Source organism: Coregonus clupeaformis, chromosome 12 (genome assembly GCF_020615455.1).
Source record: "Coregonus clupeaformis isolate EN_2021a chromosome 12, ASM2061545v1, whole genome shotgun sequence".
Lineage (NCBI taxonomy): Eukaryota > Metazoa > Chordata > Actinopteri > Salmoniformes > Salmonidae > Coregonus > Coregonus clupeaformis.
The window spans coordinates 54,369,792-54,397,144 of record NC_059203.1 but is presented as its reverse complement, the minus strand read 5'-3'; the positions used below and the strand labels follow the sequence as shown (position 1 = coordinate 54,397,144).

Genomic DNA, 27,353 nt, shown 5'->3' with positions numbered 1-27,353 from the left:
TCTTTAAGAAGCCCTCCTGTTCTCCACTCGTTACATGTATTAAATGCACCTGTTTGAACTCGTTACCTGTATAAAAGACACCTGTCCACACACTCAATCAAACAGACTCCAACCTCTCCACAATGGCCAAGACCAGAGAGCTGTGTAAGGACATCAGGGATACAATTGTAGACCTGCACAAGGCTGGGATGGGCTACAGGACAATAGGCAAGCAGCTTGGTGAGAAGGCAACAACTGTTGGCGCAATTATTAGAAAATGGAAGAAGTTCAAGACAACGGTCAATCACCCTCGGTCTGGGGCTCCATGCAAGATCTCACCTCGTGGGGCATCAATGATCATGAGGAAGGTGAGGGATCAGCCCAGAACTACACGGCAGTACCTGGTCAATGACCTGAAGAGAGCTGGGACCACAGTCTCAAAGAAAACCATTAGTAACACACTACGCGTAAACAACTTTTCCCATGGTACCCCAAATTCCTAATTTACGCTTGTAACGCCAAGGTAGTGGATTCGATCCCCGGAACCACCCATACACAAAAATGTATGCACGCATGACTGTAAGTCGCTTTGGATAAAAGCGTCTGCTAAATGGCATATTATTATTATTATTATTATTATTATTATTATTATTGACCAAAGGTGTCTGACCTAATAATAAGTACAGCGTCATATGATACAAGGCATATATGTTGTCATGACTTTCCCTGGGTGAGGATCAAAGGCCTCACATCAGCTTGGCAAATGGCCGACAACAACCAGACCCTCTTACCCACGGCATCCCTCTTATCTCTGGCATCCTTGTATGGTGAAAGGAATGTCCTTTGCCGCCCAAAAACTTAAACATCCAACAATGAACATTGGGACAATATATTTCAACATCCAAACGTTGGGAATGATGAGAAATGGAATATGGAAAATTATGTATATTTTGTGATATCATAAAAAATTGTATAAAGGCATTATAACGTAAACATTGTGACTTGAAGAGCTTTTACACTGTGGATATCAGGTTTACATCCTTTACATTGTGTAGAAAATATCAAGGAGGAAGACAATGTTTCCGTGAAGATAGGAATGTGATTTTAGCTTTCTAGCAAAATCATGGTGATAATAATACTTTTGCCTCGTAACTAGCCACGCCCGAGGGAGCTCAGAGAGCGTGTCAGTATGACGGAAACGCCCCTCTTTACCAGAGTGCATAAAAGTGAGATAAGAATGATCAGATCAGACTAGACGGACCTCAAGCTGCAACTTTTGTCCATATTGGTCCATACCCTGAAAATCAACACGAGCTGAAGACGACAACGTTTCCGCCACTAACAATCAATGTTACGGCTGAGTAGCTGTTCTAAGTACTGTATATAAGAAGGTGAATTTAAGTGGGACCATCCTGTTACTCGCTTCAAACCATTGTCTACTACACTGCTCTCATCACTCCACAGGGGATCATCGACACGGCTGATTAGCCTTCCTCAGAAGACCACTTCCAGAACGAGTGAAAGTAAACAGACAACTAAGAAGCAGCCGACTAGGTGAAAAATCTGTCGATGTGCCCTTGAGCAAGGCACTTAACCCTAATTGCTCCTGTAAGTCGCTCTGGATAAGAGCGTCTGCTAAATGACCAATTTATTTTATTTTTAAGGACATTGTGACCTCTTGTGGACAATCAGAGCCTTACATCTAAAAGGCCATCCAAAAGAGAAAGACCAATCGACCCCTTCCCACGAAGGCCTGTGTATCTTGTGTTATCATTTTTAATTAGTTAGTAAATAAATAATGAAATCAATTTGTGTGGTACGGAATGATCAGTAAGACCCGGGTTCGTGCAGACTTAAAGAGCCTACGACTTTCAGAATGAGACTGATATGAGGTAAATGATTAATAAATTACTGTTAAATTATAAGAGATCTCTAGATATCTTTAAAGTTAATTTGGGAAACGGTAACTCGTTAAACAACTTTTCCCGTGGTACCCCAAATTCCTAATGAGTTAATTGTTACATTATTAATTTAATCTAGTAACAATTAAACATAGTAGGCAATTATTCGATAAATAATAGTATCACGTCACGACAATGTGTTATGAATGACCAAAGGGGTCTGACTTTAAATAAGTACAGCGTTATGCGATATAGAGTCTTTATGGATGTGTTATTTGTATTTGTATTTATTATGGATCCCCATTAGCTGCTGCCAAGGCAACAGCTACTCTTCCTGGGGACCAGCAAAATTAAGGCAGTTATTCCATTTTAAAAACATTACAACACATTCACAACATATTTCACAAAACACCAGGTGTGTGCACTCATAACCCTACTCCACTACCACATATCTACAACACAAAATCCATGTGTACGTGTGTGTATAGTGTGTATGTTATCGTGTGTGTGTATGCATGTGTCTGTGCCTGTGTTTGTGTTGCTTCACTGTACCATAAGGTGTATTTTTTATCTGTTTTTTAAATCACATTTTACTGCTTTCATGAGTTACTTGATGTGGAACAGAGTTCCATGTAGGCATGGCTCTATGAGGACTGTGTGCCTACCATTGTCTGTTCTGGACTTGGGGACTGTGAAGAAACCTCTGGTGGCATGTCTTGTGGGGAGCATGGGTGTCCGAGCTGTGTGCCAGTAGTTCAAACAGACAGCTCGGTGCACAGACGATGCAATCGCCATCACACTGCGCACTGCCCTATCCCATCTGGACAAGAGGAATAACTATGTAAGAATGCTATTCATTGACTATAGCTCAGCCTTCAACACCATAGTACCCTCCAAGCTCATCATTAAGCTCAGGGACCTGGATCTGAACCCCGCCCTGTGCAACTGGGTCCTGGACTTCCTGACGGGCCGCCCCCAACTAGGGTGCGTGCTCATCCCCCTCCTGTACTCCCTGTTCACCCATGGCTGCGTGGTCAGGCACGCCTCCAACTCAATCATCAAGTTTGCAGACGACACAACAGTAGTAGGCCTGATTACCAACAATGACGAGACAGCCTACAGGGAGGAGATGAGGGCCCTGGCGGAGTGGTGCCAGGAAAATAACCTCTCCCTCAACGTCAACAAAATGAAGGAGCTGATCGTGGACTTCAGAAAACAGCAGAGGAAGCACTCCCCTATCCACATCGACAGGACTGCAGTGGAGAAGGTGAAAAGCTTCAAGTTCCTCGGCGTACACATCACTGACAATCTGAAATGGTCCACCCCCACAGACAGTGTGGTGAAGAAGGCGCAACAACGCCTCTTCAACCTCAGGAGGCTGAAAAAATGTGGCTTGGCCCCTAAGACCCTCACAAACTTTTACAGATGCACAATTGAGAGCATCCTGTCGGGCTATATCACCGCCTGGTACGGCAACTGCACTGCCTGCAACCGCAGGGCTCTCCAGAGGGTGGTGCGGTCTGCCCAAAGCATCACCGGGGGAACACTGCCTGCCCTCCAGGACACCTACAGCACCCGATGTCACAGGAAGGCCAAAAAGATCATCAAGGACATCAACCACCCGAGCCACGGCCTGTTCACCCCGCTATCATCCAGAAGGCGAGGTCAGAACAGGTGCATAAAAGCTGGGGCCGAGAGACTGAAAAACAGCTTCTATCTCAAGGCCATCAGACTGGTAAATAGCCATCACTAGCCGGCTTCCACCCAGTTACTCAACCCTGCACCTTAAAGGCTGCTGCCCTATATACATAGACATGGATTCACTAGTCACTTTAATAATGGAACACTAGTCACTTTAATTCATGTTTACATACTGCTTTACTCATCTCATATGTATATACTTTATTCTATTCTACTGTATTTTAGTCAATGCCACTCCGACATTGCTCATCCTAATATTTATATATTTCTTAAATTCCATTAATTTACTTTTAGATTTGTGTGTATTGTTATGAATTGTAAGATACTACTGCATTGTTGGAGCTAGGAACACAAGCCCTTCGCTACACCCACAATAACATCTGCTAAATATGTGTATGTGACTAATTACATTTGATTTGATTTGAATAAGCAGCATCTGGTTGCTCCTCATTACACACCACAAAACGTATTGTATGATCTCTTCTGCATTATATTAGGCCCAGCCTTTGGAACGTTTGTTTTTCCTGGATATGGCTACTATATTGTGATCACTACATCCGATGGATCTGGATACTGCTTTCAAGCACATTTCTGCAGCATTAGTAAAGATGTGATCAATACATGTTGATGATTTCATTCCTGTGCTGTTTGTAACTACCCTGGTAGGTTGACTGATAACGTGAACCAGGTTGCAGGCACTGGTTACAGTTTTAAGCTTTTTCTTGAGTGGGCAGCTTGATGAAAGCCAGTCAATATTTAAATCACCCAGAAAATATACCTGTTATGAATGACCGAAGGTGTCTCAAATAGGTTATTAACGTTCTGCTGATTTATGAAGGTTCTCTCATGATCCACAGGTTACTGTAGGGTATGAGAGATATTTAAATGGGTTGATAGACCTGCAAAGCTTGCGTTTGTGTGTGTGTGTCAGAACCAAGATGATTTGGAGAAGTCCAACCTGAGACTGTCACACCAGGTATTCCTCTTCTCTTCTCATGCTGGAGACCAGGGCTTGATTACAACCTGTTACAATGGTGCCAACATTTTGTGGCTGATCTTTCAGCGGAGGAGTGGGTGAGTGTGTCAAAGACCTGACTGGGCCCAGCACCGTGCGGTATGGCTCGTTTTTGTTGTGTGAATGTTTGTGTACTGAGGAACATGTAACTTGGTTCCAGAAGAAAGACAATTTCAATTTCTTTCATTAAAGTAAGTGCTTTTTGGTGTAACATTGTCCCCAGGCTATTGCACACACAGCACATATAAGCCTGGGATATCAACCATTCAAAGTTGGCCTTAGTGGGCGTGACCATAGAATTCTATAGGAGTGACCTTACTGAGTAAATTATTTGTCATTGTCACTACTTAACACAGTCAAAAATTCATTGTTATTGCTTAACCCTGTCCATTTCCATAATTTATCTTCTTAAAATTAGATTTTAAACTTGACTAATGAAGGCCAAGTTTGATGCATTGGTCCACCAGACATTCCACGCATTTGGGCTGAAGTGTCTGAGATTAGGTGTAATGTGACTAACATGACATCACTTTAGAGCGTATGCCATCCTTCAGCACAACATGTCATTCTTTATAAAGCACATGTTTATATCATATTCAACATAGTGGGTTATGTCACATTTGACATTATGTCACACAGTTATGCCACATTTATGAACCCTTTATAAAGCATGACATACTGTTATAGATGCTTTGTAACACATTTATGTAGTGCCTATGAAGGCATAATGAAGGCTTTATAAAGCCTTTATAAGCTGAACGTCATTTAAAGCAGGAACGGTATTTAGACCTCACCAATTATACTCACTTAAAATATATGAAAATGTGTTTGTTTGTCTTTGAAATTATCATACCATTGTTGCAGACATTTATTTTTCCACCATTTTTCCACCATTCCACCGTTTTCTGCAGCCAGGTCACCCGTGATATAAGTCAGTATTAGACGTCCGTCCATGTCTGAGGACGTCGGGAGATGACGTGGAAACCGGCCACTAGGAGCAACAGTGAGCGCTGTCACCGCCAAGTAGGTTTCGGTTTTGCTAGGGCGTTGTGGACGGGGATGGTGGATGGGCGTAAGCATTTGCCTCTGGCCTCTGCCGCTGGATAGAAAGTAGTTTTTGAGATTTTGTTTTAAGCCTATCCCAAACCTTAGCCCTTACCTTTCGGCGTTAAACACAAACACTCTGACATTGTGTTTACTATTGCAGTGAGCTAAACCACTGAGATGGGTGGTTTGGAGGATAATGATCTCTCTCTCTCTCTCTCTCTCTCTCTCTCTCTCTCTCTCTCTCTCTCTCTCTCTCTCTCTCTCTCTCTCTCTCTCTCTCTCTCTCTCTCTCTCTCTCTCTCTCTCTCTCTCTCTCTCTCTATATATATATATATATATATATACAGTGGGGGAAAAAAGTATTTAGTCAGCCACCAAATGTGCAAGTTCTCCCACTTAAAAAGATGAGAGAGGCCTGTAATTTTCATCATAGGTACACGTCAACTATGACAGACAAATTGAGAAAAATCTTTCCAGAAAATCACATTGTAGGATTTTCAATGAATTTATTTGCAAATGATGGTGGAAAATAAGTATTTGGTCACCTACAAACAAGCAAGATTTCTGGCTCTCACAGACCTGTAACTTCTTCTTTAAGAGGCTCCTCTGTCCTCCACTCGTTACCTGTATTATTGGCACCTGTTTGAACTTGTTATCAGTATAAAAGACAACTGTCCACAACCTCAAACAGTCACACTCCAAACTCCACTATGGCCAAGACCAAAGAGCTGTCAAAGGACACCAGAAACAAAATTGTAGACCTGCACCAGGCTGGAAAGACTGAATCTGCAATAGGTAAGCAGCTTGGTTTGAAGAAATCAACTGTGGGAGCAATTATTAGGAAATGGAAGACATACAAGACCACTGATAATCTCCCTCGATCTGGGGCTCCACGCAAGTTCTCACCCCGTGGGGTCAAAATGATCACAAGAACGGTGAGCAAAAATCCCAGAACCACACGGGGGGACCTAGTGAATGACCTGCAGAGAGCTGGGACCAAAGTAACAAAGCCTACCATCAGTAACACACTACGCCTCCAGGTACTCAAATCCTGCAGTGCCAGACGTGTCCCCCTGCTTAAGTCAGTACATGTCCAGGCCCGTCTGAAGTTTGCTAGAGTGCATTTGGATGATCCAGAAGAGGATTGGGAGAATGTCATATGGTCAGATGAAACCAAAATATAACCTTTTGGTAAAAACTCAACTCGTCGTGTTTGGAGGACAAAGAATGCTGAGTTGCATCCAAAGAACACCATACCTACTGTGAAGCATGGGGGTGGAAACATCATGCTTTGGGGCTGTTTTTCTGCAAAAGGACCAGGACGACTGATCCGTGTAAAGGAAAGAATGAATGGGGACATGTATCGTGAGATTTTGAGTGAAAACCTCCTTCCATCAGCAAGGGCATTGAAGATGAAACGTGGCTGGGTCTTTCAGCATGTCAATGATCCCAAACACACTGCCCGGGCAACATAGGAGTGGCTTCGTAAGAAGCATTTCAAGGTCCTGGAGTGGCCTAGCCAGTCTCCAGATCTCAACCCCATAGAAAATCTTTGGAGGGAGTTGAAAGTCCGTGTTGCCCAGCGACAGCCCCAAAACATCACTGCTCTAGAGGAGATCTGCATGGAGGAATGGGCCAAAATACCAGCAACAGTGTGTGAAAACCTTGTGAAGACTTACAGAAAACGTTTGACCTGTGTCATTGCCAACAAAGGGTATATAACAAAGTATTGAGAAACTTTTGTTATTGACCAAATACTTATTTTCCACCATAATTTGCAAATAAATTCATTAAAAATCCTACAATGTGATTTTCTGGATTTTTTTCCCTCATTTTGTCTGTCATAGTTGACGTGTACCTATGATGAAAATTACAGGCCTCTCTCATCTTTTTAGTGGGAGAACTTGCACAATTGGTGGCTGACTAAATACTTTTTTTTCCCCACTGTATATATATATATATATATATATATATATATATATTGTGTGTGTCTATGTGTGTGTGTGTGTCTCCCCCCACCTCTTTCTATGTAACAAGGTCAGATAGGCTGGTTGACTTGAGTGAATGTGATCAGGCTAAGTGTGTGTGCCCATATCAGTGTGTCCTCGGTCGCTTTCGCCGTATCTCTATCTCTCTGTATGGGCCATTTTACTCCATTCTCCTCTGGCAGTCAAAAGCCCTGGGGTGGGCTTACACACACACACACACACACACACACACACACACACACACACACACACACACACACACACACACACACACACACACACAAACAAACACACACACATACACACACACACTGTAGTGACATGCTCTATTTTGAATGTCACTTTAAGCGTGACAAGAGAGCTGTCGACCAGTCTCCTATATCAAAGAGAGGGATCTGTCTCTTCTCTCCTCTCCCATTCTCCTCTTTCTTCTCCCTCTATCTTTCTCTTCACCCTTTTCTATTTCCCCTCTTTCCTTTCTGTGACACTTTTAATGCGACATCATGCAATCCTTCAGATAGATGATCTCATGCTTACAGTGAAACCCAGAGCTCTAGTGAGCCTTTGTTAGGGAAGAACCACTTTTTTTTTTTTACCACACACACACACAGTCAATCATTTTCTCTTGCATACATACTGCTTAACCACTTAACCCATCTCTCTCTCTCTTTCTCTCTCTCGGTTTCTCGCTCTCGTGCTCAGGGCTATTTGCGTGGCAACGACTCGTTTCGTCTCATGTCCTGGGATGTGCGTGACTGGAGAGAGGTGAATTAGCACAGTGACCCAGTTTGGTCACAGAGAGACGAGTTCTCTACACACACACACACACACGCACACGTCAGCTCTCTACTACAGATACTACTGCTACTACAAAGCACTAGGATGATAGTGCTATACTGTATGTTTATGTCTTGACTATAGACAAATGGAGAGATTCCTGAGATAAGCATCTAAAACATAACAAAACTAAAAAACTATCTTGTCGACTTCTTTTCTCCCACATAGCTTGTGTGTGTTTGCATACATATTGATCTGAGTGCTAATGGAAAGTGTGAGTATCTCCCCCCGCCGCAACACACACAAACATATACACATAATTTACCTTCATCTCTCCATGTGTGTGTTTGCCAGGAGCCGTCAATGCCTTGCTCCCAGGAGAGTGTGTTTCCTTCAGGCAGTAAACAGATAAACAGGTACGTAGATGAGCGGTGACGTGTGCGTGTGTGTGTGTGTGTGTGTGTGTATACTACCGTTCAAAGGTTTGGGGTCACTTAGAAATGTCCTTGTTTTCGAAAGAAAAGCAATTTTTTTGTCCATTAAAATAACATCAAATTGATCAGAAATACAGTGTAGACATTGTTAATGTTGTAAATGGCTATTGTAGCTGGAAACGGCTGATTTCTAATGGAATATCTACATAGGCGTACAGAGGCCCATTATCAGCAACCATCAGTCCTGTGTTCCAATGGCACGCTGTGCTTGCTAATCCAAGTTGATCATTTTAAAAGGCTAATTGATCATTAGAAAACCCTTTTGCAATTATGTAAGCACAGCTGAAACTGTTGTGCTGATTAAAGAAGCAATAAAACTAGCCTTATTGAGACTAGTTGAGACCCGCAAAACACCAGTCTCAACGTCAACAGTGAAGAGGCGACTCTGGGATGCAGACCTTCTAGGCAGACTTGCAAAGAAAAAGCCGTATCTCAGACTTCCCATCTTAATCTTTTATTTTTATTGGTCAGTCTGAGATATGGCTTTTTCTTTGCAACTCTGCCTAGAAGGTCAGCATCCCGAAGTCGCCTCTTCACTGTTGACGTTGAGACTGGTGTTTTGCGGGTACTATTTAATGAAGCTGTCAGTTGAGGACCTGTGAGGCACCTGTTTCTCAAACTAGACACTCTAATGTATTTGTCCTCTTGCTCAGTTGTGCACCGGGGCCTCCCACTCCTCTTTCTATTCTGGTTAAAGCCAGTTTGCGCTGTTCTGTGAAGGGAGTAGTACACATCGTTGTGTGAGATCTTCAGTTTCTTGGCAATTTCTCGCATGGAATAGCCTTCATTTCTCAGAACAAGAATAGACTGATGAGTTTCAGAAGAAAGTTATTTGTTTCTGGCCAGTTTGAGCCTGTAATCGAACCCACAATTGTTGATGCTCCAGATACTCAACTAGTCTCAAGAAGGCCAGTTTTATTGCTTCTTTAATCAGCACAACAGTTTTCAGCTGTGCTAACATAATTGCAAAAGGGTTTTCTAATGATCAATTAGCCTTTTAAAATGATAAATGTGGATTAGAAAACCAAGCCATTGGAACACAGGACTGATGGTTGCTGATAATGGGCCTCTGTACGCCTATGTAGATATTCCATTAAAAATCAGCTGTTTCCAGCTACAATAGCCATTTACAACATTAACAATGTCTACACTGTATTTTTGATCAATTTGATGTTATTTAATGGACAAAAAAATGGCTTTTCTTTTCGAAAACAAGGACATTTCTAAGTGACCCCAAACCTTTGAACGGTGGTGTATGTGTGTGTGAAACGAGACAGGTGAACCAGTGTTCCGTGCCTCGTTCACCTCGTTTGGCTCATTTAGCTGACGGAACGCTTTTAGCGTTTAATTATCCAGCGCCTGTGATTAATAGTTTTGAATTACCGTAACCCTGGCAACCTTAAATATGCACAGGTCCCTAAATTAAGTCAGTCCATCAGAGAAAATAAACAAAATAAAAATTATATTAAAATACTTGAGGTATCTTTCGTGACTCACCACAGCTTATCATCTTAAAAGTTGAAAAATGATTCAGGACTATGAGCTATTCAACCTAACCATAGCTGGACTAGTTATTATGGGGTTGAATGAACTTTAACCACACAAAACACACAGAAAATGTCCAAGGCTGAACATTGACCATAAACACACAGATTGGGCAAAGGTAAAGTAAAGTAAGATAAAGAACTGCAGGACAGTAACATAATGTAAAACAAGAGAGGCAACCACATCCTTAATTCAGAGAGTGACTCACCGACGCAGGACTCCCTGTGCTCCTCGAACCCCGCACTGCATACACACCTCCCGATGGGCACCAGCCACTCCCCCTCAGCGCTGCAGTACATCTTGGGCGTGTCTCTCTCTTCGGCGTGGTCCACACACTGACCCCTGACCTCAACCAGGGAGGAGGAGTCAGCGCCCGTCACCACGTCAGTGAACACCGCCAGGTTGCGGCCCACGCCCGAGCAGCGCTTGTAGTACACCCTGACTGAGGTCAGGGCGATGCACGCCCCAATGTCCTGGAAGGCCAGGTAGAAGCCTCGTCTAGTGAGGGGGCCCACACCTCGCACCTGGGAGGAGACAAAGGACATTACATCACAAAGATCCATCTCAAAATGTTTCAGTAAATGTGGAATTGGAGCAAAGTCAAGTGTGGCACTGTGAAAGGAACCCTTTTCAGCACCATGGACACCTTCGTGCAGGACAAGCACAGCGCTGGAACACTGCTCACTCAAAACATGCAAGGCATTTTCAAATAAGTTAGCATACCTCTGTGTTGAGTTTGAGTCTCCTGACTCCTAGGTCCACTCCAGTGAAGCTCTCATCAGCAGCAATGGTATCGATCTTGGTGAACTGGGTCTCTCTGATGGCTGTGCCTACAGCTCGGTCCGAGTCATAGTAGTACAGGTTAAATGTCTCCTGCTCATCATAACACACAAAGAAATGATCAGAGACAGAGTTATCAATAGTCTGTGTTGATCTTTGAAGCAAAACACGTACTTAGCTTTATCTCTCTTTCTCCCTCCCGTCCTCCCTCACCCCACCTTCCCAACCACTCTCTCCGATCCCTTATACCTTGCAGGTTCCCAGGACTCCAGGCATGCTGTTACAGTCCCGGAGGGTGAACTTGACCTCGATGTAGATCCTCCTGGCTCCGTCACGAGGGATCCAGCCTGTCCTCAACCAATTGTTCTGACTGGGACTCATCACGTTACACACCTGGTACGTGTGGATGGGACTGAAATACTCATCCATCTCATTTATAGCATCCCACTGCAGGATATGGAGAGAGGGAGGAGGATAAGGGGAAAAGAGAGAGAGAAAATGGAGGAGAGGGTTAAGAGAATAAAGTTAGACAGGAAGGGGGAAAGAGACGGTCCAATGCAATCAAAGGTAGTGTATGAATATCCAAGGTTTCCAAAATACATTTGGTGTCAGATATGTTTCTTAACTGCTCTGATAGAATGTTTCCTTTTGTCTAATTCCAGAAAACAGTACAGGCTAAGTAACATCATAGGGTTAGTCATGCAGTTCTGCTACAGTAACAGGTTGATTACATTCACAACTCCCAGTAATAACCACTGAAACACATTATCATAACCCCTTTTACAACAGCATACTGCTTTAATTAGTCCCTTAGTATGGTTACAAACTCTCCCTCCCCCAATGTGTCAGGCATAAAGACTTAATTAATTCTGCCAAGTGTAGAAGTGTCTAGAGACAGACCTCGATACGACAGGCATATCAATTGAAAATCTAAGTGACTAGATTTCCATTACTTGCTGTATGCCAGTCTGTGTTTGACACAACAATATTCACTCTCTAAAAGCAGTGTGTTTCATTGTACATCTGAAGCAGTGCATCATTCTCTCTTCAGTACTGTATAAGTCATGTGTGTGTGTTATTGCTGTGTTATTGTAATGCTGATAATGTTATGAGTGTGCTGTGATTAGCCCAGCTGTCTAGAGGGAATACAAGCAGTAGCTACACTTAGACTTTTTCCTTGAGGAATAAGTCTTCACTTCTATAGATGATCTCTATAGATGACCTCTATAGATGACCTTTATAAGACCTAGATAGCCTGTTAACTCATAACCCTGGTTTCTTGTACCCCCCATCCAGCCGTGACCAGGAATAGTAGACTCACACACACACCCAAGCGCAAATGAACACAAAAAGTACTATTCCAAGTCCACATTTAAATGTATTAAAACTCCACAACTTTCAAGTGATTCTACTGATGTAGAACTCAGGTCAAATAGAGTAATTGGCAATGAGGTTGCTGAGGCAGCTTTTACCCTATTTGATAGAATTCCTCAATGGTTATCAAACATGATTATTTTCAATGAGCAGTGTAGTGTAGGGAATAAAAGAGAGAGGGAGAGAGAAAGAGAGAGAGTGTGTGCTTGTGTGTATGCCTGTGTGTGTGTGTGACTGTGTGTGTGTGCATGCATGCGTGCGTGTGTGTGTTTGTATGTGTGTGTGTACCTGTGTGTGTCCATCCCTGGGGCTTAGTGGGTTCCTCCTGAGCAAAATGCATTATGCGAGTGTCTGGGTTACTGAAAGGGAATGAGTTGACCTGGGAAGAGCTTTTGGGCGGAGCCAACTGAACTTGGCCCCAGCTAAGAATACTGGGCTTGCCAAAGAGATCCACTACCTCCCTCTCCTCACCCCTCCCCACCCCCACATCCCCCTGAGGCAGCACGACAGAGAAACAGTGCAGTAATTAAGATCTTGGAAGTCTCACCCGTGTCAACCCCTCATCCTCTCATCTTTATCTGCTAAATTGAAATTGCCCTTCAACTCATGAAGCCCTGCTCTAATTAGCCGGTATAGGACCCATCAACATATTTTTTCACACTCTCGTCTTTACTTGGGAAACTCACATTTTCTCTCCAGTAATATTCCTGTTACAGAGGAACTATGAGTAGAAAGGGGTTTTCACATAATGAATTAGGCACACCTGATGCGGTTCCTTGGCACATTTGTGAGACTTTGAGAGCTGGTGATATGTGAATAGATTATGATCCGTACGGTATATGAGATGGCATTTCAATGTGTTGTGACAATAGGATAAAAGGTTAAAGTGATTGGCTGGCTGCTGTCAGCTCTACTGAGTGATCCAAGGAGTGTTTCTTTGAATGCCTGGGTGACATGGAGATGAGATGACTCTATTGCCCTGACAACACATACACTGCTCAAAAAAATAAAGGGAACACTTAAACAACACAATGTAACTCCAAGTCAATCACACTTCTGTGAAATCAAACTGTCGACTTAGGAAGCAACACTGATTGACAATACATTTCACATGCTGTTGTGCAAATGGAATAGACAACAGGTGGAAATTATAGGCAATTAGCAAGACACCCCCAATAAAGGACTGGTTTTGCAGGTGGTGACCACAGACCACTTCTCAGTTCCTATGCTTCCTGACTGATGTTTTGGTCACTTTTGAATGCTGGCGGTGCTTTCACTCTAGCATGAGACGGAGTCTACAACCCACACAAGTGGCTCAGGTAGTGCAGCTCATCCAGGATGGCACATCAATGCGAGCTGTGGCAAGAAGGTTTGCTGTGTCTGTCAGCATAGTGTCCAGAGCATGGAGGCGCTACCAGGAGACAGGCCAGTACATCAGGAGACGTGGAGGAGGCCGTAGGAGGGCAACAACCCAGCAGCAGGACTGTTACCTCTGCCTTTGTGCAAGGAGGAGCAGGAGGAGCACTGCCAGAGCCCTGCAAAATGACCTCCAGCAGGCCACAAATGTGCATGTGTCTGCTCAAATGGTCAGAAACAGACTCCATGAGGGTGGTATGAGGGCCCGACGTCCACAGGTGGGGGGTTGTGCTTACAGCCCAACACCGTGCAGGACGTTTGGCATTTGCCAGAGAACACCAAGATTGGCAAATTCGCCACTGGCGCCCTGTGCTCTTCACAGATGAAAGCAGGTTCACACTGAGCACATGTGACAGACGTGACAGAGTCTGGAGACGCCGTGGAGAACGTTCTGCTGCCTGCAACATCCTCGAGCATGACCGGTTTGGTGGTGGGTCAGTCATGGTGTGGGGTGGCATTTCTTTGGGGGGCCGCACAGCCCTCCATGTGCTCGCCAGAGGTAGCCTGACTGCCATTAGGTACCGAGATGAGATCCTCAGGCCCCTTGTGAGACCATATGCTGGTGCGGTTGGCCCTGGGTTCCTCCTAATGCAAGACAATGCTAGACCTCATGTGGCTGGAGTGTGTCAGCAGTTCCTGCAAGAGGAAGGCATTGATGCTATGGACTGGCCCACCCGTTCCCCAGACCTGAATCCAATTGAGCACATCTGGGACATCATGTCTCGCTCCATCCACCAACGCCACGTTGCACCACAGACTGTCCAGGAGTTGGCGGATGCTTTAGTCCAGGTCTGGGAGGAGATCCCTCAGGAGACCATCCGCCACTTCATCAGGAGCATGCCCAGGCGTTGTAGGGAGGTCATACAGGCACGTGGAGGCCACACACACTACTGAGCCTCATTTTGACTTGTTTTAAGGACATTACATCAAAGTTGGATCAGCCTGTAGTGTGGTTTTCCACTTTAATTTTGAGGGTGACTCCAAATCCAGACCTCCATGGGTTGATACATTTGATTTCCATTGATAATTTTTGTGTGATTTTGTTGTCAGCACATTCAACTATGTAAAGAAAAAAGTATTTAATAAGATTATTTCATTCATTCAGATCTAGGATGTGTTATTTTAGTGTTCCCTTTTTTTTTTGAGTAGTGTATAAACGTCCACAGAGATATGTGGCTGTGTGTGTGTGTGTGTGAGAGAGAGAGAGAGAGAGAGAGAGAGAGAGAGAGAGAGAGAGAGAGAGAGAATTAATTGGGCTGTAAATTGCACATCTGTTTCCTGCCTGCCAACCCAGACAATCTCCAATCAGGATACATCAGATGTGGCAATCACAGGCAACACAGTTGTCCCCTTCACACTCACACACGCGCACACGCATGCACACACACACACACACACACACACACACACACACACACACACACACACACACACTGTCTCTCTGCACACAGAGTGGTGGCAGTAACTGTCAGGTCACTAAATGAGGTCTGTTGATATTGACATACTGCAAGAGTGTGCAAAGCTGTCAGCAAGGCAAAGGGTGGCTACTTTGAAGAATCTAAAATATATGTTTAACACTTTTTTGGTTACTACATGATTCCATATGTGTTATTTCATAGTTTTGATGTCTTCACTATTATTCTACAACGTAGAAAATAGTAAAAAATAAAGAAAAACCCTTGAATGAGTAGGTGTGTCCAAACTTTTGACTGGTACTGTATATTTTTTTTATGCACCATATTACATTTCATTGTAATTGCGCATACATTGATGTCAGACATTCACCTGCCCCAATGCTTTGTTGCTGATGACTGGGATGAATGCATGAGCAGATTTCAGGAGCAAGACACCCTTTTTGACTGATGACTGATATAAAGACATGTACGTGATAGGCCTATCTGGCTTATACAGTGCCTTGCAAAAGTATTTCCTATTTTGTTGCATTACAACCTGTAATGGACATGCACAAAATAGTCCAAATTGGTGAAGTGAAATGAAAAAAATAACTTGTTGCAAAAAATTCAAAAAAATTAATAACGGAAAATTGGTGTGTGCATATGTATTCACCCCCTTTGATATGAAGCCTCTAAATAAGATCTGGTGCAACCAATTACCTTCAGAAGTCACATAATTAGTTAAATAAAGTCCACCTGTGTGCAATCTAAGTGTCACATGATCTGTCACATGATCTCAGTACATACAGTGGGGGAAAAAAGTATTTAGTCAGCCACCAATTGTGCAAGTTCTCCCACTTAAAAAGATGAGAGAGGCCTGTAATTTTCATCATAGGTACATGTCAACTATGACAGACAAATTGATTTGAAAAAATCCAGAAAATCACATTGTAGGATTTTTAATGAATTTATTTGCAAATTATGGTGGAAAATAAGTATTTGGTCACCTACAAACAAGCAAGATTTCTGGCTCTCACAGACCTGTAACTTCTTCTTTAAGAGGCTCCTCTGTCCTCCACTCGTTACCTGTATTAATGGCACCTGTTTGAATTTGTTATCAGTATAAAAGACACCTGTCCACAACCTCAAACAGTCACACTCCAAACTCCACTATGGCCAAGACCAAAGAGCTGTCAAAGGACACCAGAAACAAAATTGTAGACCTGCACCAGGCTGGGAAGACTGAATCTGCAATAGGTAAGCAGCTTGGTTTGAAGAAATCAACTGTGGGAGCAATTATTAGGAAATGGAAGACATACAAGACCACTGATAATCTCCCTCGATCTGGGGCTCCATGCAAGATCTCAACCCGTGGGGTCAAAATGATCACAAGAACGGTGAGCAAAAATCCCAGAACCACACGGGGGGACCTAGTGAATGACCTGCAGAGAGCTGGGACCAAAGTAACAAAGCCTACCATCAGTAACACACTACGCCGCCAGGGACTCAAGTCCTGCAGTGCAAGACGTGTCTCCCTGCTTAAGCCAGTACATGTCCAGGCCCGTCTGAAGTTTGCTAGAGTGCATTTGGATGATCCAGAAGAGGATTGGGAGAATGTCATATGGTCAGATGAAACCAAAATATAACTTTTTGGTAAAAACTCAACTCGTCGTGTTTGGAGGACAAAGAATGCTGAGTTGCATCCAAAGAACACCATACATACTGTGAAGCATGGGGGTGGAAACATCATGCTTTGGGGCTGTTTTTCTGCAAAGGGACCAGGACGACTGATCCGTGTAAAGGAAAGAATGAATGGGGCCATGTATCGTGAGATTTTGAGTGAAAACCTCCTTCCATCAGCAAGGGCATTGAAGATGAAACGTGGCTGGGTCTTTCAGCATGACAATGATCCCAAACACACCGCCCAGGCAATGAAGGAGTGGCTTCGTAAGAAGCATTTCAAGGTCCTGGAGTGGCCTAGCCTGTCTCCAGATCTCAACCCCATAGAAAATCTTTGGAGGGAGTTGAAAGTCCGTGTTGCCCAGCGACAGCCCCAAAACATCACTGCTCTAGAGGAGATCTGCATGGAGGAATGGGCCAAAATACCAGCAACAGTGTGTGAAAACCTTGTGAAGACTTACAGAAAACGTTTGACCTGTGTCATTGCCAACAAAGGTTATATAACAAAGTATTGAGAAACTTTTGTTATTGACCAAATACTTATTTTCCACCATAATTTGCAAATAAATTCATTAAAAATCCTACAATGTGATTTTCTGGATTGTCTTTCCTCATTTTGTCTGTCATAGTTGACGTGTACCTATGATGAAAATTACAGGCCTCTCTCATCTTTTTAAGTGGGAGAACTTGCACAATTGGTGGCTGACTAAATACTTTTTTCCCCCACTCTTTACACCTGTTCTGAAAGGGCCCAGAGTCTGCAACACCACTAAGGGGCACCACCAAGCAAGCGGCACAATGAAGACCAAGGAGCTCTCCAAACAGGTCAGGGACAAAGTTGTGGAGAAGTACAGATCAGGGTTGGGTTATAAATAAATATCTGAAACTTTGAACATCCCACGGAGCACCATTAAATCCATTATTAAAAAATGGAAAGAATATGGCACCACAACAAACCTGCCAAGGGAGGGCCGCCCACCAAAACTCACGGACCAGGCAAGGAGGGCATTAATCAGAGAGGCAACAAAGAGACCAAAGATAACCCTGAAGGAGCTGCAAAGCTCCACAGTGGAGATTGGAGAATCTGTCCATAGCACCACTTTAAGCCGTACACTCCACAGAGCTGGGCTTTATGGAAGAGTGTCCAGAAAAAAGCCACTGCTGAAAGAAAAAAATAAACAAACACGTTTGGTGTTCGGCAAAAGGCATGTGGGAGACTCCCCAAACATATGGAAGAAGGTACTCTGGTCAGATTAGACTAAAATTGAGCTTTTTGGCCATCAAGGAAACGCTATGTCTGGCGCAAACCCAACACCTCTCATCACCCCGAAAAAACACCATCCCCACAGTGAAGCATGGTGGTGGCAGCATCATGCTGTGGGGATGTTTTTCATCGGCCGGGACTGGGAAACTGGTCAGAATTGAAGTAATGATGGATGGCGCTAAATACAGGGAAATTCTTGAGGGAAACCTGTTTCAGTCTTCCAGAGATTTAAGACTGGGACGGAGGTTCACCTTCCAGCAGGACAATGATCCTAAGCATACTGCTAAAGCAACACTCGAGTGGTTTAAGGGGAAACATTTAAATGTCTTGGAATGGCCTAGTCAAAGCTCAGACCTCAATCTAATTGAGAATCTGTGGTATGACTTAAAGATTGCTGTACACCAGCAGAACCAATCCAATTTGAAGGAGCTGGAGCAGTTTTGCCTTGAAGAATGGGCAAAAATCCCAGTGGCTAGATATGCCAAGATTATAGAGACATACCCCAAGAGACTTGCAGCTGTAATTGCTGTAAAAGGTGGGTCTGCAAAGTATTGACTTTGGGGGGGTGAATAGTTATGCACGCTCAAGTTTTCAGTTTTTTTGTCTTATTTCTTGTTTGTTTCACCCCAAAAAATATTTTGCATCTTCAAAGTGGTAGGCATGTTGTGTAAATCAAATGATACAACCCCCCCAAAAATCAATTTTATGTCCAGGTTGTAAGGCAACGAAATAGGAAAAATGCCAAGGGGGGTGAATACTTTCGCAAGCCACTGTATGATTGTGATTGTCAAAATGCTTCTTAACAGTGTCATAAAGTGTATTTTCTTAGTCCAAGTAAAGTGACACAGGATGGTCATAATGCTTCATGACACTCTCATAAAGTGAATTTTCGACAAGTTATTTAAAATATGATGAAAAAAACATGACTGTAAAGAATTCATTACAACAACAAAGAATTTAAGAAACAAACTTTTAATCGAAAGGAAACTTCTTGGCAGGGAAAACACTAATTTGAATAAATGTGGGTTTTGACACTGATAACCATCCATAAAAAAACTATATATGCATAAGAGGTGTAAATAAATGGGTCATGACAGTGTTATGACCATATTATGACAGGTTATGACAAGTTATGTCAGCTGTTATTACATATTATGACATGGTTATGATCCTGTCACAATGTGTTATGACACTGGGTGTCAAGTAAAGTGTTACCGATTTATTCCATTTCCAAGTCATTTAACATTTCCATTGAAGTGAAAGAATCCCTTTAAGCACAAAGAGCTGGGCTTGTGTTGTCTAAGTGACTGAGAAAAAGAGATGAGCAGTAACAAACGCAATACAAAGCCCTGATGAGATCTAATACTGAGAAACACTATCCATCCTCTGCCTAACAGACCACCAGTACTGGTAGAGATACACAGTATGCACCAAGAAGGATAATAGAGAGAGAGAGAGAGAATACCTACACAGATTGTCAGAAAGAGTGAGTACCTAGCCTACCATAAAGAAACTGATCATCTACACAGTCAGAGAGAGTGAATACCTACACAGAGTGAGAGATACTGATTACAGGAACTGAATAGAGTGCCATGGACAAAGAGAATGTCTACACAGGTTAACAGAAAGCGGGAGTGAATAACAACAGATTGTCAGAAGGACATTGAGCACCTACATACACTGTCAGAAAGAGAGTGAATAAGTATCACACAACAATTTCAGGCTGTCTATAACATCAATTACATTTTAGTCATTTAGCAGACGCTCTTATCTAGAGCGACTTACAGTTAGTGAGTGCATACATTTTTCATACCGCCCCCCCGTGGGAATCAAACCCACAACCCTGGCATTGCAAATGCCATGCTCTACCAACTGAGCTACCCTCGTTGTGGATGAGGCAGGAGTACACTGTAAAATAATCCTGTTGTTTTTAAGGTAACTTATTGGCAGCCAGTTAGTTACCTGTAAGTTACTATAAAAAAGGTATATGTAGTATGTTACCATAAATTCGAAATAAACAAATTCCAAAGAAAGTTTACAGTAATGTACTGTTAAACTAAAGTTTCTTTGGAATTTACGGTAACATAAACATACTATACCTTTTTTTAACATGCAGGTAACTGGCTGCCAGTAAGTTACCATAAAAACAACAGTGTATTCAGATTTAGTACCAATGTCACCCAAAGACCACCCCTAACACAATCCTGCTCAGTCCCATCAAAGCTCCCACAGCATGCAGAAACACATACGTTCCATAATAGAGGAAAGAAACCACAGAGAAAAATACTCTCTGCTCTTAGAGAGATTTAATTTCAGATTAGTGTGTGGCATGGAGGAACCCTTTGAGTCAGTTTGAACAGAGAAAGAGAAAAAGAGAGAGAAGGATAGAAAGACAGAGAGAGACAGACATACTGATAGAGAGAGAAATAGTGAGAGAAGAGAGAGGTAGCGAGAAAGAGAAAGAAAGTGGCAGAGTAAAATGACTGGGACTAGGGCATGCTGTGCTGTGGGATTTGCAGTGGTGGTGATAGCGTCTATACGTGGCCCCGTGTAGCTCAGTTGGTAGAGCATGTAGCTTGGGGTCTAGTATGAAAATGTATGCACTCACTAACTGTAAGTCGCTCTGGATAAGAGCGTCTGCTAAATGACTAAAATGTAAAAAACTGAAGTAAAAGTCCTGCTAATGTTGGTGGAAATATTTTGCTGCAAATTGACAGACTCATTAGATCATTTGTTTTGTTACTGTCCATATATAGCTTGTTTTTGGTCGCAGGTCCAGGAATGGCTGAAGAATTGCAACATTTACCTTGAGTTAACTTTGCAGATAGCACTACTGGGTGACAAATAGAAATCAAACTGGATGGTCTTCAGAAATAGATGGGAGGGGATGAGGGTAGCGCAAGGATAGGAGTAAAAACACACAAAAGATAACTATTGTCAAATAGATTGTTTCCGTTAAATGTATATGGTATGTATAAGCTGGAAGTAGAAGCCTAAGTGTTGTTGTTCATTAGTTTACTCCAATTAGGGGAGGGGTGGTAGGGTTAGTGGAAAATAATAAAGGAACATCTATTTTAAAAAGATGTACATATACAGTCGTGGTCAAAAGTTTTGAGAATGACACAAATACTAATGTTCACAAAGTCTGCTGCCTCAGTTTTGATGATGGCAATTTGCATATACTCCAGAATGTCATGAAGAGTGATCAGATGAATTGCAATTAATTGCAAAGTCCCACTTTCCATGAAAATGAACTTAATCCCCCCAAAAAAATCCACTACATTTCAGCCCTGCCACAAAAGGACCAGCTGCCATCAGTGATTCTCTCGTTAACACAGGTGAGAGTGATGACGAGGACAAGGCTAGAGATCACTCTGTCATGCTGATTGAGTTAGAATAACAGACTGGAAGCTTTAAAAGGAGGGTGGTGCTTGAAATCATTGTTCTTCCTCTGCTAACCATGGTTACCTGCAAGGAAACACATGCCGTCATCATTGCTTTGCACAAAAAGGGCTTCACAGGCAAGGATATTGCTGCTAGTAAGATTGCACATAAATCAACCATTTATCGGATCATCAAGAACTTAAAGGAGAGAGGTTCAATTGTTGTGAAGAAGGCGTCAGGGTGCCCAAGAAAGTCCAGCAAGCGCCAGGACCGTTTCCTAAAGTTGATTCAGCTGCGGGATCGGGGCACCACCAGTGCAGAGCTTGCTCAGGAATGGCAGCAGGCAGCTGTGAGTGCATCTGCACGCATAGTGAGGTGAAGACTTTTGGAGGATGGCCTGGTGTCAAGAAGGGCAGCAAAGAAGCCACTTCTCTCCAGGAAAAACATCAGGGACAGACTGATATTCTGCAAAAGGTACAGGGATTGGACTGCTGAGGACTGGGGTAAAGTCATTTTCTCTGATGAATCCCCTTTACGATTGTTTGGGGCATCCGGAAAAAAGCTTGTCCGGAGAAGACAAGGTGAGCGCCACCATCAGTCCTGTGTCATGCCAACAGTAAAGCATCCTGAGACCATTCATGTGTGGGGTTGCTTCTCAGCCAAGGGAGTGGGCTCACTCACAATTGTGCCTAAGAACACAGCCATGAATAATGAATGGTACCAACACATCCTCCGAGAGCAACTTCTCCCAACCATCCAAGAACAGTTTGGTGATGACCAATGCCTTTTCCAGCATGATGGAGCACCTTGCCATAAGGCAAAAGTGATAACTAAGTGGCTCGGGGAACAAAACATCGACATTTTGGGTCCATGGCCAGGAAACTCCCCAGACCTTAATCCCATTGAGAACTTGTGGTCGAACCTCAAGTGGCGGGTGGACAAACAAAAACCCACAAACTCCAAGCATTGATTATGCAAGAATGGGCTGCCATCAGTCAGGATGTGGCCCAGAAGTTAATTGACAGCATGCCAGGGCGGATTGCAGATGTCTTGAAAAAGAAGGGTCAACACAGCAAATATTGACTATTTGCATAACCTTAATGTAATTGTCAATAAAAGCCTTTGACACTTATGGAATATTTGAAATTATATTTCAGTATACCATAGTAACATCTGACAAAAATATCTCATAACACTGAAGCAGCGAACTTTGTGAAGACTAATACTTGTGTCATTCTCAAAACGTTTGACCACGACTGTACACTACCAGTCAAAAGTTTTAGAACACCTACTCATTCAAGGGTTTTTCTTCATTTTTACTATTTTGTACATTGTAGAATAATAGTGAAGACATCAAAACTATGAAATAACAAATATGGAATCATGTAGTAACCAAAAAAGTGTAAAACAAATCAAAATTTATTTGAGATTTAAGATTCTTCAAATAGCCACCCTTTGCATTGATGACAGCTTTGCACACTCTTGGCATTCTCTCAACCAGCTTCACCTGGAATGCTTTTCCAACAGTCTTGAAGGAGTTCCCACATTTTCTGAGCACTTGTTGGCTGCTTTTCCTTCACTCTGCGGTCCGACTCATCCCAAACCATCTCAATTTGGTTGAGGTCGGGGGTTTGTTGAGGCCAGGTCATCTGATGCAGCACCCCACCACTCCTCTTCAATAGCCCTTACACAGACTGTAGGTGTGTTGTCCTGTTGAAAAACAAATTATAGTCCCACTAAGCCCAAACCAGATGGGATGGCGTATCGCTGCAGAATGCTGTGGTAGACATGCTGGTTAAGTGTACCTTGAATTCTAAATAATTCACAGCCAGTGTCACCAGCAAAGCACCCCCACACCATAACATCTCCTCCTCCATGCTTTACGGTGGGAAATACACATGCAGAGATCATCCGTTCACCCACACCACATCTCACAAAGACACAGCGGTTGGAACCAAAAATCTCAAATTTGGACTCCAGACCAAAGGACACATTTCCACCGGTCTAATGTCCATTGCTCGTGTTTCTTGGCCCAGGCAAGTCTCTTCTTATTATTTATTTCAGCTGCAATTTCTGAGGCTGGTAACTCTAATGAACTTATCCTCTGCAGCAGAGGTAACTCTAGGTCTTCCATTCCTGTGGCGGTCCTCATGAGCCAGTTTCATCATAGCGCTTGATGGTTTTTGCGACTGCACTTGATGAAGAAACTTTCAAAGTTCTTGAAGTTTTCCGGATTGACTGACCTTCATGTCTTAAAGTAATGATGGACTGTTGTTTCTCTTTGCTTATTTGAGCTGTTCTTGCCATAATATGGACTTGGTCTTTTACCAAATAGGGCTATCTTCACAACACAACTGATTGGCTCAAACGTATTAAGAAGGAAAGACATTCCACAAATTCACTTTTAAGAAGGCACACCTGTTAATGAAATGCATTCCTGGTGACTACCTCATGAAGCTTGTTGAGAGAATGCCAAGAGTGTGCAAAGCTGTCACCAAGGCCAAGGGTGGCTATTTGAAGAATCTCACGTTTTAATTTGTTCAACACTTTTTTGGTTGCTACATGATTCCATATTTGTTATTTCATAGTTTTGATGTCTTCACTATTATTCTACAATGTAGAAAATAGTAAAAATAAAGAAAAACCCTTAAATGAGTAGGTGTTCTACAACTTTTGACCGGTAGTGTGTGTATGTATATGTATAGATATATACACCACCGTTCAAAAGTTTGGGGTCACTTAGAAATGTCCTTGTTTTCGAAAGAAAAGCAATTTTTTTGTCCATTAAAATAACATCAAATTGATCAGAAATACAGTGTAGACATTGTATTGTTAATGGCTATTGTAGCTGGAAACGGCTGATTTTTAATGGAATATCTACATAGTCATACAGAGGCCCATTATCAGCATCCATCAGTCCTGTTTTCCAATGGCACGTTGTGTTTGCTAATCCAAGTTTATCATTTTAAAAGGCTAATTGATCATTAGAAAACCCTTTTGCAATTATGTTAGCACAGCTGAAAACTGTTGTGCTAATTAAAGAAGCAATAAAACTGGCCTTCTTAAAACTAGTTGAGTATCTGGAGCATCAGCAATTGTGGGTTCGATTACAGGCTCAAAATGGCCAGAAACAAATAACTTTCTTCTGAAACTCGTCAGTGTCACGCCCTGGCTCTGGGGACACTTGTATGTTGAGCCAGGGTGTGAGTGTTCTTTGTGTTGTTCTAGTTTTGTGTTTCTAGGGTGTTCTAGTTATTGTGTTTCTATGTTGGCCAGAGTGGTTCTCAATCTGAGGCAACGAGTGTCAGCTGTTGCTGGTTGTCTCTGATTGGGAACCATATTTAAACAGTCTGTTTTTCCACAGACTTTGTGGGATCTTGTTCCGTGTTGGTTTGTGTATGTAACCAGGGACGTCACGTTATAGTTTTGTTTTTTTGTTCGTGTGATCATTATTTAATAAATATGTTCGCAAATAACGCTGCGCATTGGTCCTCTGTTCCCGACGAGCGTGACAGAAGATCCCACCAAAACTGGACCAAGCAGCGTGTCAAGGAGCCATCGCCAGGGGAATCTCTAGCGGATCGCCTTTGCAACCTCGACTGGGCCAAGCCAAGTGAAGAGCAGAAGGGTTGGACTTTGGAGCAGTGGAGTAAGAGTCTCGACTGGGCCAAGCCAAGTGAAGAGCAGAGAGGTTGGACTTTGGAGCAGTGGGGTGAGAGTCTGGCGAGAGATATGGAGGCCTGGTCCACGGGGAGGAGAGACACCCAGAATTTTTTTAGGGGGGGGCTCACGCTGTGGACGACGGGGCAGCAGGAGGCTGCGATAGAGCGGTCCAGCGGGTTGGCAGAGGAGGCCGCCAGGTTAAGGGGGCCACTGGTCACAAAGGGGAAGGAAAGTGTAGAGGCACGGCGAGAGGTACTGGGGTGTGTTACCAGTCCGGTCCGGCCCGTTCCTGATCCCCGCGTAGGGCCAGTGGTGTGTGTCCCCAGTACGGTCCGGCCTGTTCCTGTCCCTCGCATCGAGCCTGTGGTGCGCGTCGCCAGCCCAGTCCGGCCTGTTCCTGCTCCCCGCATCGAGCCTGTGGTGCGCTTCGTCAGCCCGGCTCGGCCTGTTCCTGCTCCGCGCATCGAGCCTGTGGTGCGCTTCGCCAGCCCAGTCCGGCCCATTCATGCTCCCCGCACCAAGTCAGTGGTGCGCTTCGTCAGCCCGGTCCGGCCCGTTCCTGCTCCCGCACCAAGTCAGTGGTGCGCTCGTCAACCGGCTCGGCCCGTTCCTGCTCCCCGCACCAAGTCAGTGGTGCGCTCCGTCAACCGGCTCGGCCCATTCCTGCTCCCCGCACCAAGTCAGTGGTGCGTTTCGTCAACCGGCTCGGCCCATTCCTGCTCCCCGCACCAAGTCAGTGGTGCGCTTCGTCAGCCCGGTCCGGCCCGTTCCTGCTCCCCGCACCAAGTCAGTGGTGCGCTTCGTCAGCCCGGTCCGGCCCGCTCCTGCTCCACGCATCAAGTCAGTGGTGCGTTTCGTCAGCCCGGCTCGGCCCGTTCCTGCTCCCCACACCAAGCCAGTGGTGTGCGTCGTCAGTCCGGCACAGCCCGTGCCTGTTCCACCGGTGCCTGGTTCGGCGTGGGTCAGCTGCTTCACGCCGGAGCGAGAGCAATCCGCTCCACCAGTGGTCAGTCCAGCACCGGCCAGCAGGGCCAGACCGGACCAGGGGTACTGTGGGGGGTTAGAGAGGGAGTGGGGATCATGCCCGGAGCCGGATCCGCCGCCAAGGCGGAGTGCCCACCCGGTCCCTCCCCTGTGGTGTTCTGTTGGCGCGGTCGGAGTCCGCGCCTTTGGGGGGGGGGTACTGTCACGCCCTGGCTCTGGGGACGCTTGTATGTTGAGCCAGGGTGTGAGTGTTCTTTGTGTTGTTCTAGTTTTGTGTTTCTAGGGTGTTCTAGTTATTGTGTTTCTATGTTGGCCAGAGTTGTTCTCAATCAGAAGCAACGAGTGTCAGCTGTTGCTGGTTGTCTCTGATTGGGAACCATATTTAAACAGTCTGTTTTTCCACAGACTTTGTGGGATCTTGTTCCGTGTTGGTTTGTGTATGTAACCAGGGACGTCACATTATAGTTTTGTTGTTTTGTTCGTGTGATCATTATTTAATAAATATGTTCGCAAATAACGCTGCGCATTGGTCCTCTGTTCCCGACGAGCGTGACAGTCAGTCTATTCTTGTTCTGAGAAAAGAAGAATATTCCATGTGAGATTTTGCCAAGAAACTGAAGATCTCGTACAATGCTGTGTACTTCTCCATGTAGTACACAGAGCTGTTTTTCCGGCAGGGTCCATTTGTACTGTCCCATCAATCACACACCGTTATGGGTGACAACTGCACCTGCTTAAAACCCTTGCGGGGTTCTGTGTGTGTGTGCGTGTGTGTGTGTGTGCATGTTTGTGTGTGTGTGTATGTGTGTCTGACAGCGAGATAATGATAGTGTGTGTGATGATAATGACAGGGGGTGGGTTTTTGACACTTGGTTTCATCATTATCTCGTCCAAATCATGGTTTCTAATGTGAGCATTTTTCACCCCTCCTCTTCACACACAGAAACAAACACACACACACACACAG

General features: G+C 43.9%; 1 protein-coding gene across 1 annotated transcript in view; it reads right to left on the bottom strand.

Annotated features, from left to right (window-relative positions):
* Positions 1-27,353, bottom strand: part of LOC121577671 (ephrin type-A receptor 8-like) — a 131,141-nt gene that overhangs the window by 36,459 nt on the left and 67,329 nt on the right. The window contains exons 3-5 of the mRNA XM_041891442.2: positions 11,477-11,674; positions 11,171-11,320; positions 10,656-10,971 (exon numbers count right to left, since the gene is read on the bottom strand). Coding sequence (XP_041747376.1) covers positions 10,656-10,971; positions 11,171-11,320; positions 11,477-11,674 — 664 coding nt within the window. The remainder of the gene's footprint in view (positions 1-10,655; positions 10,972-11,170; positions 11,321-11,476; positions 11,675-27,353) is intronic.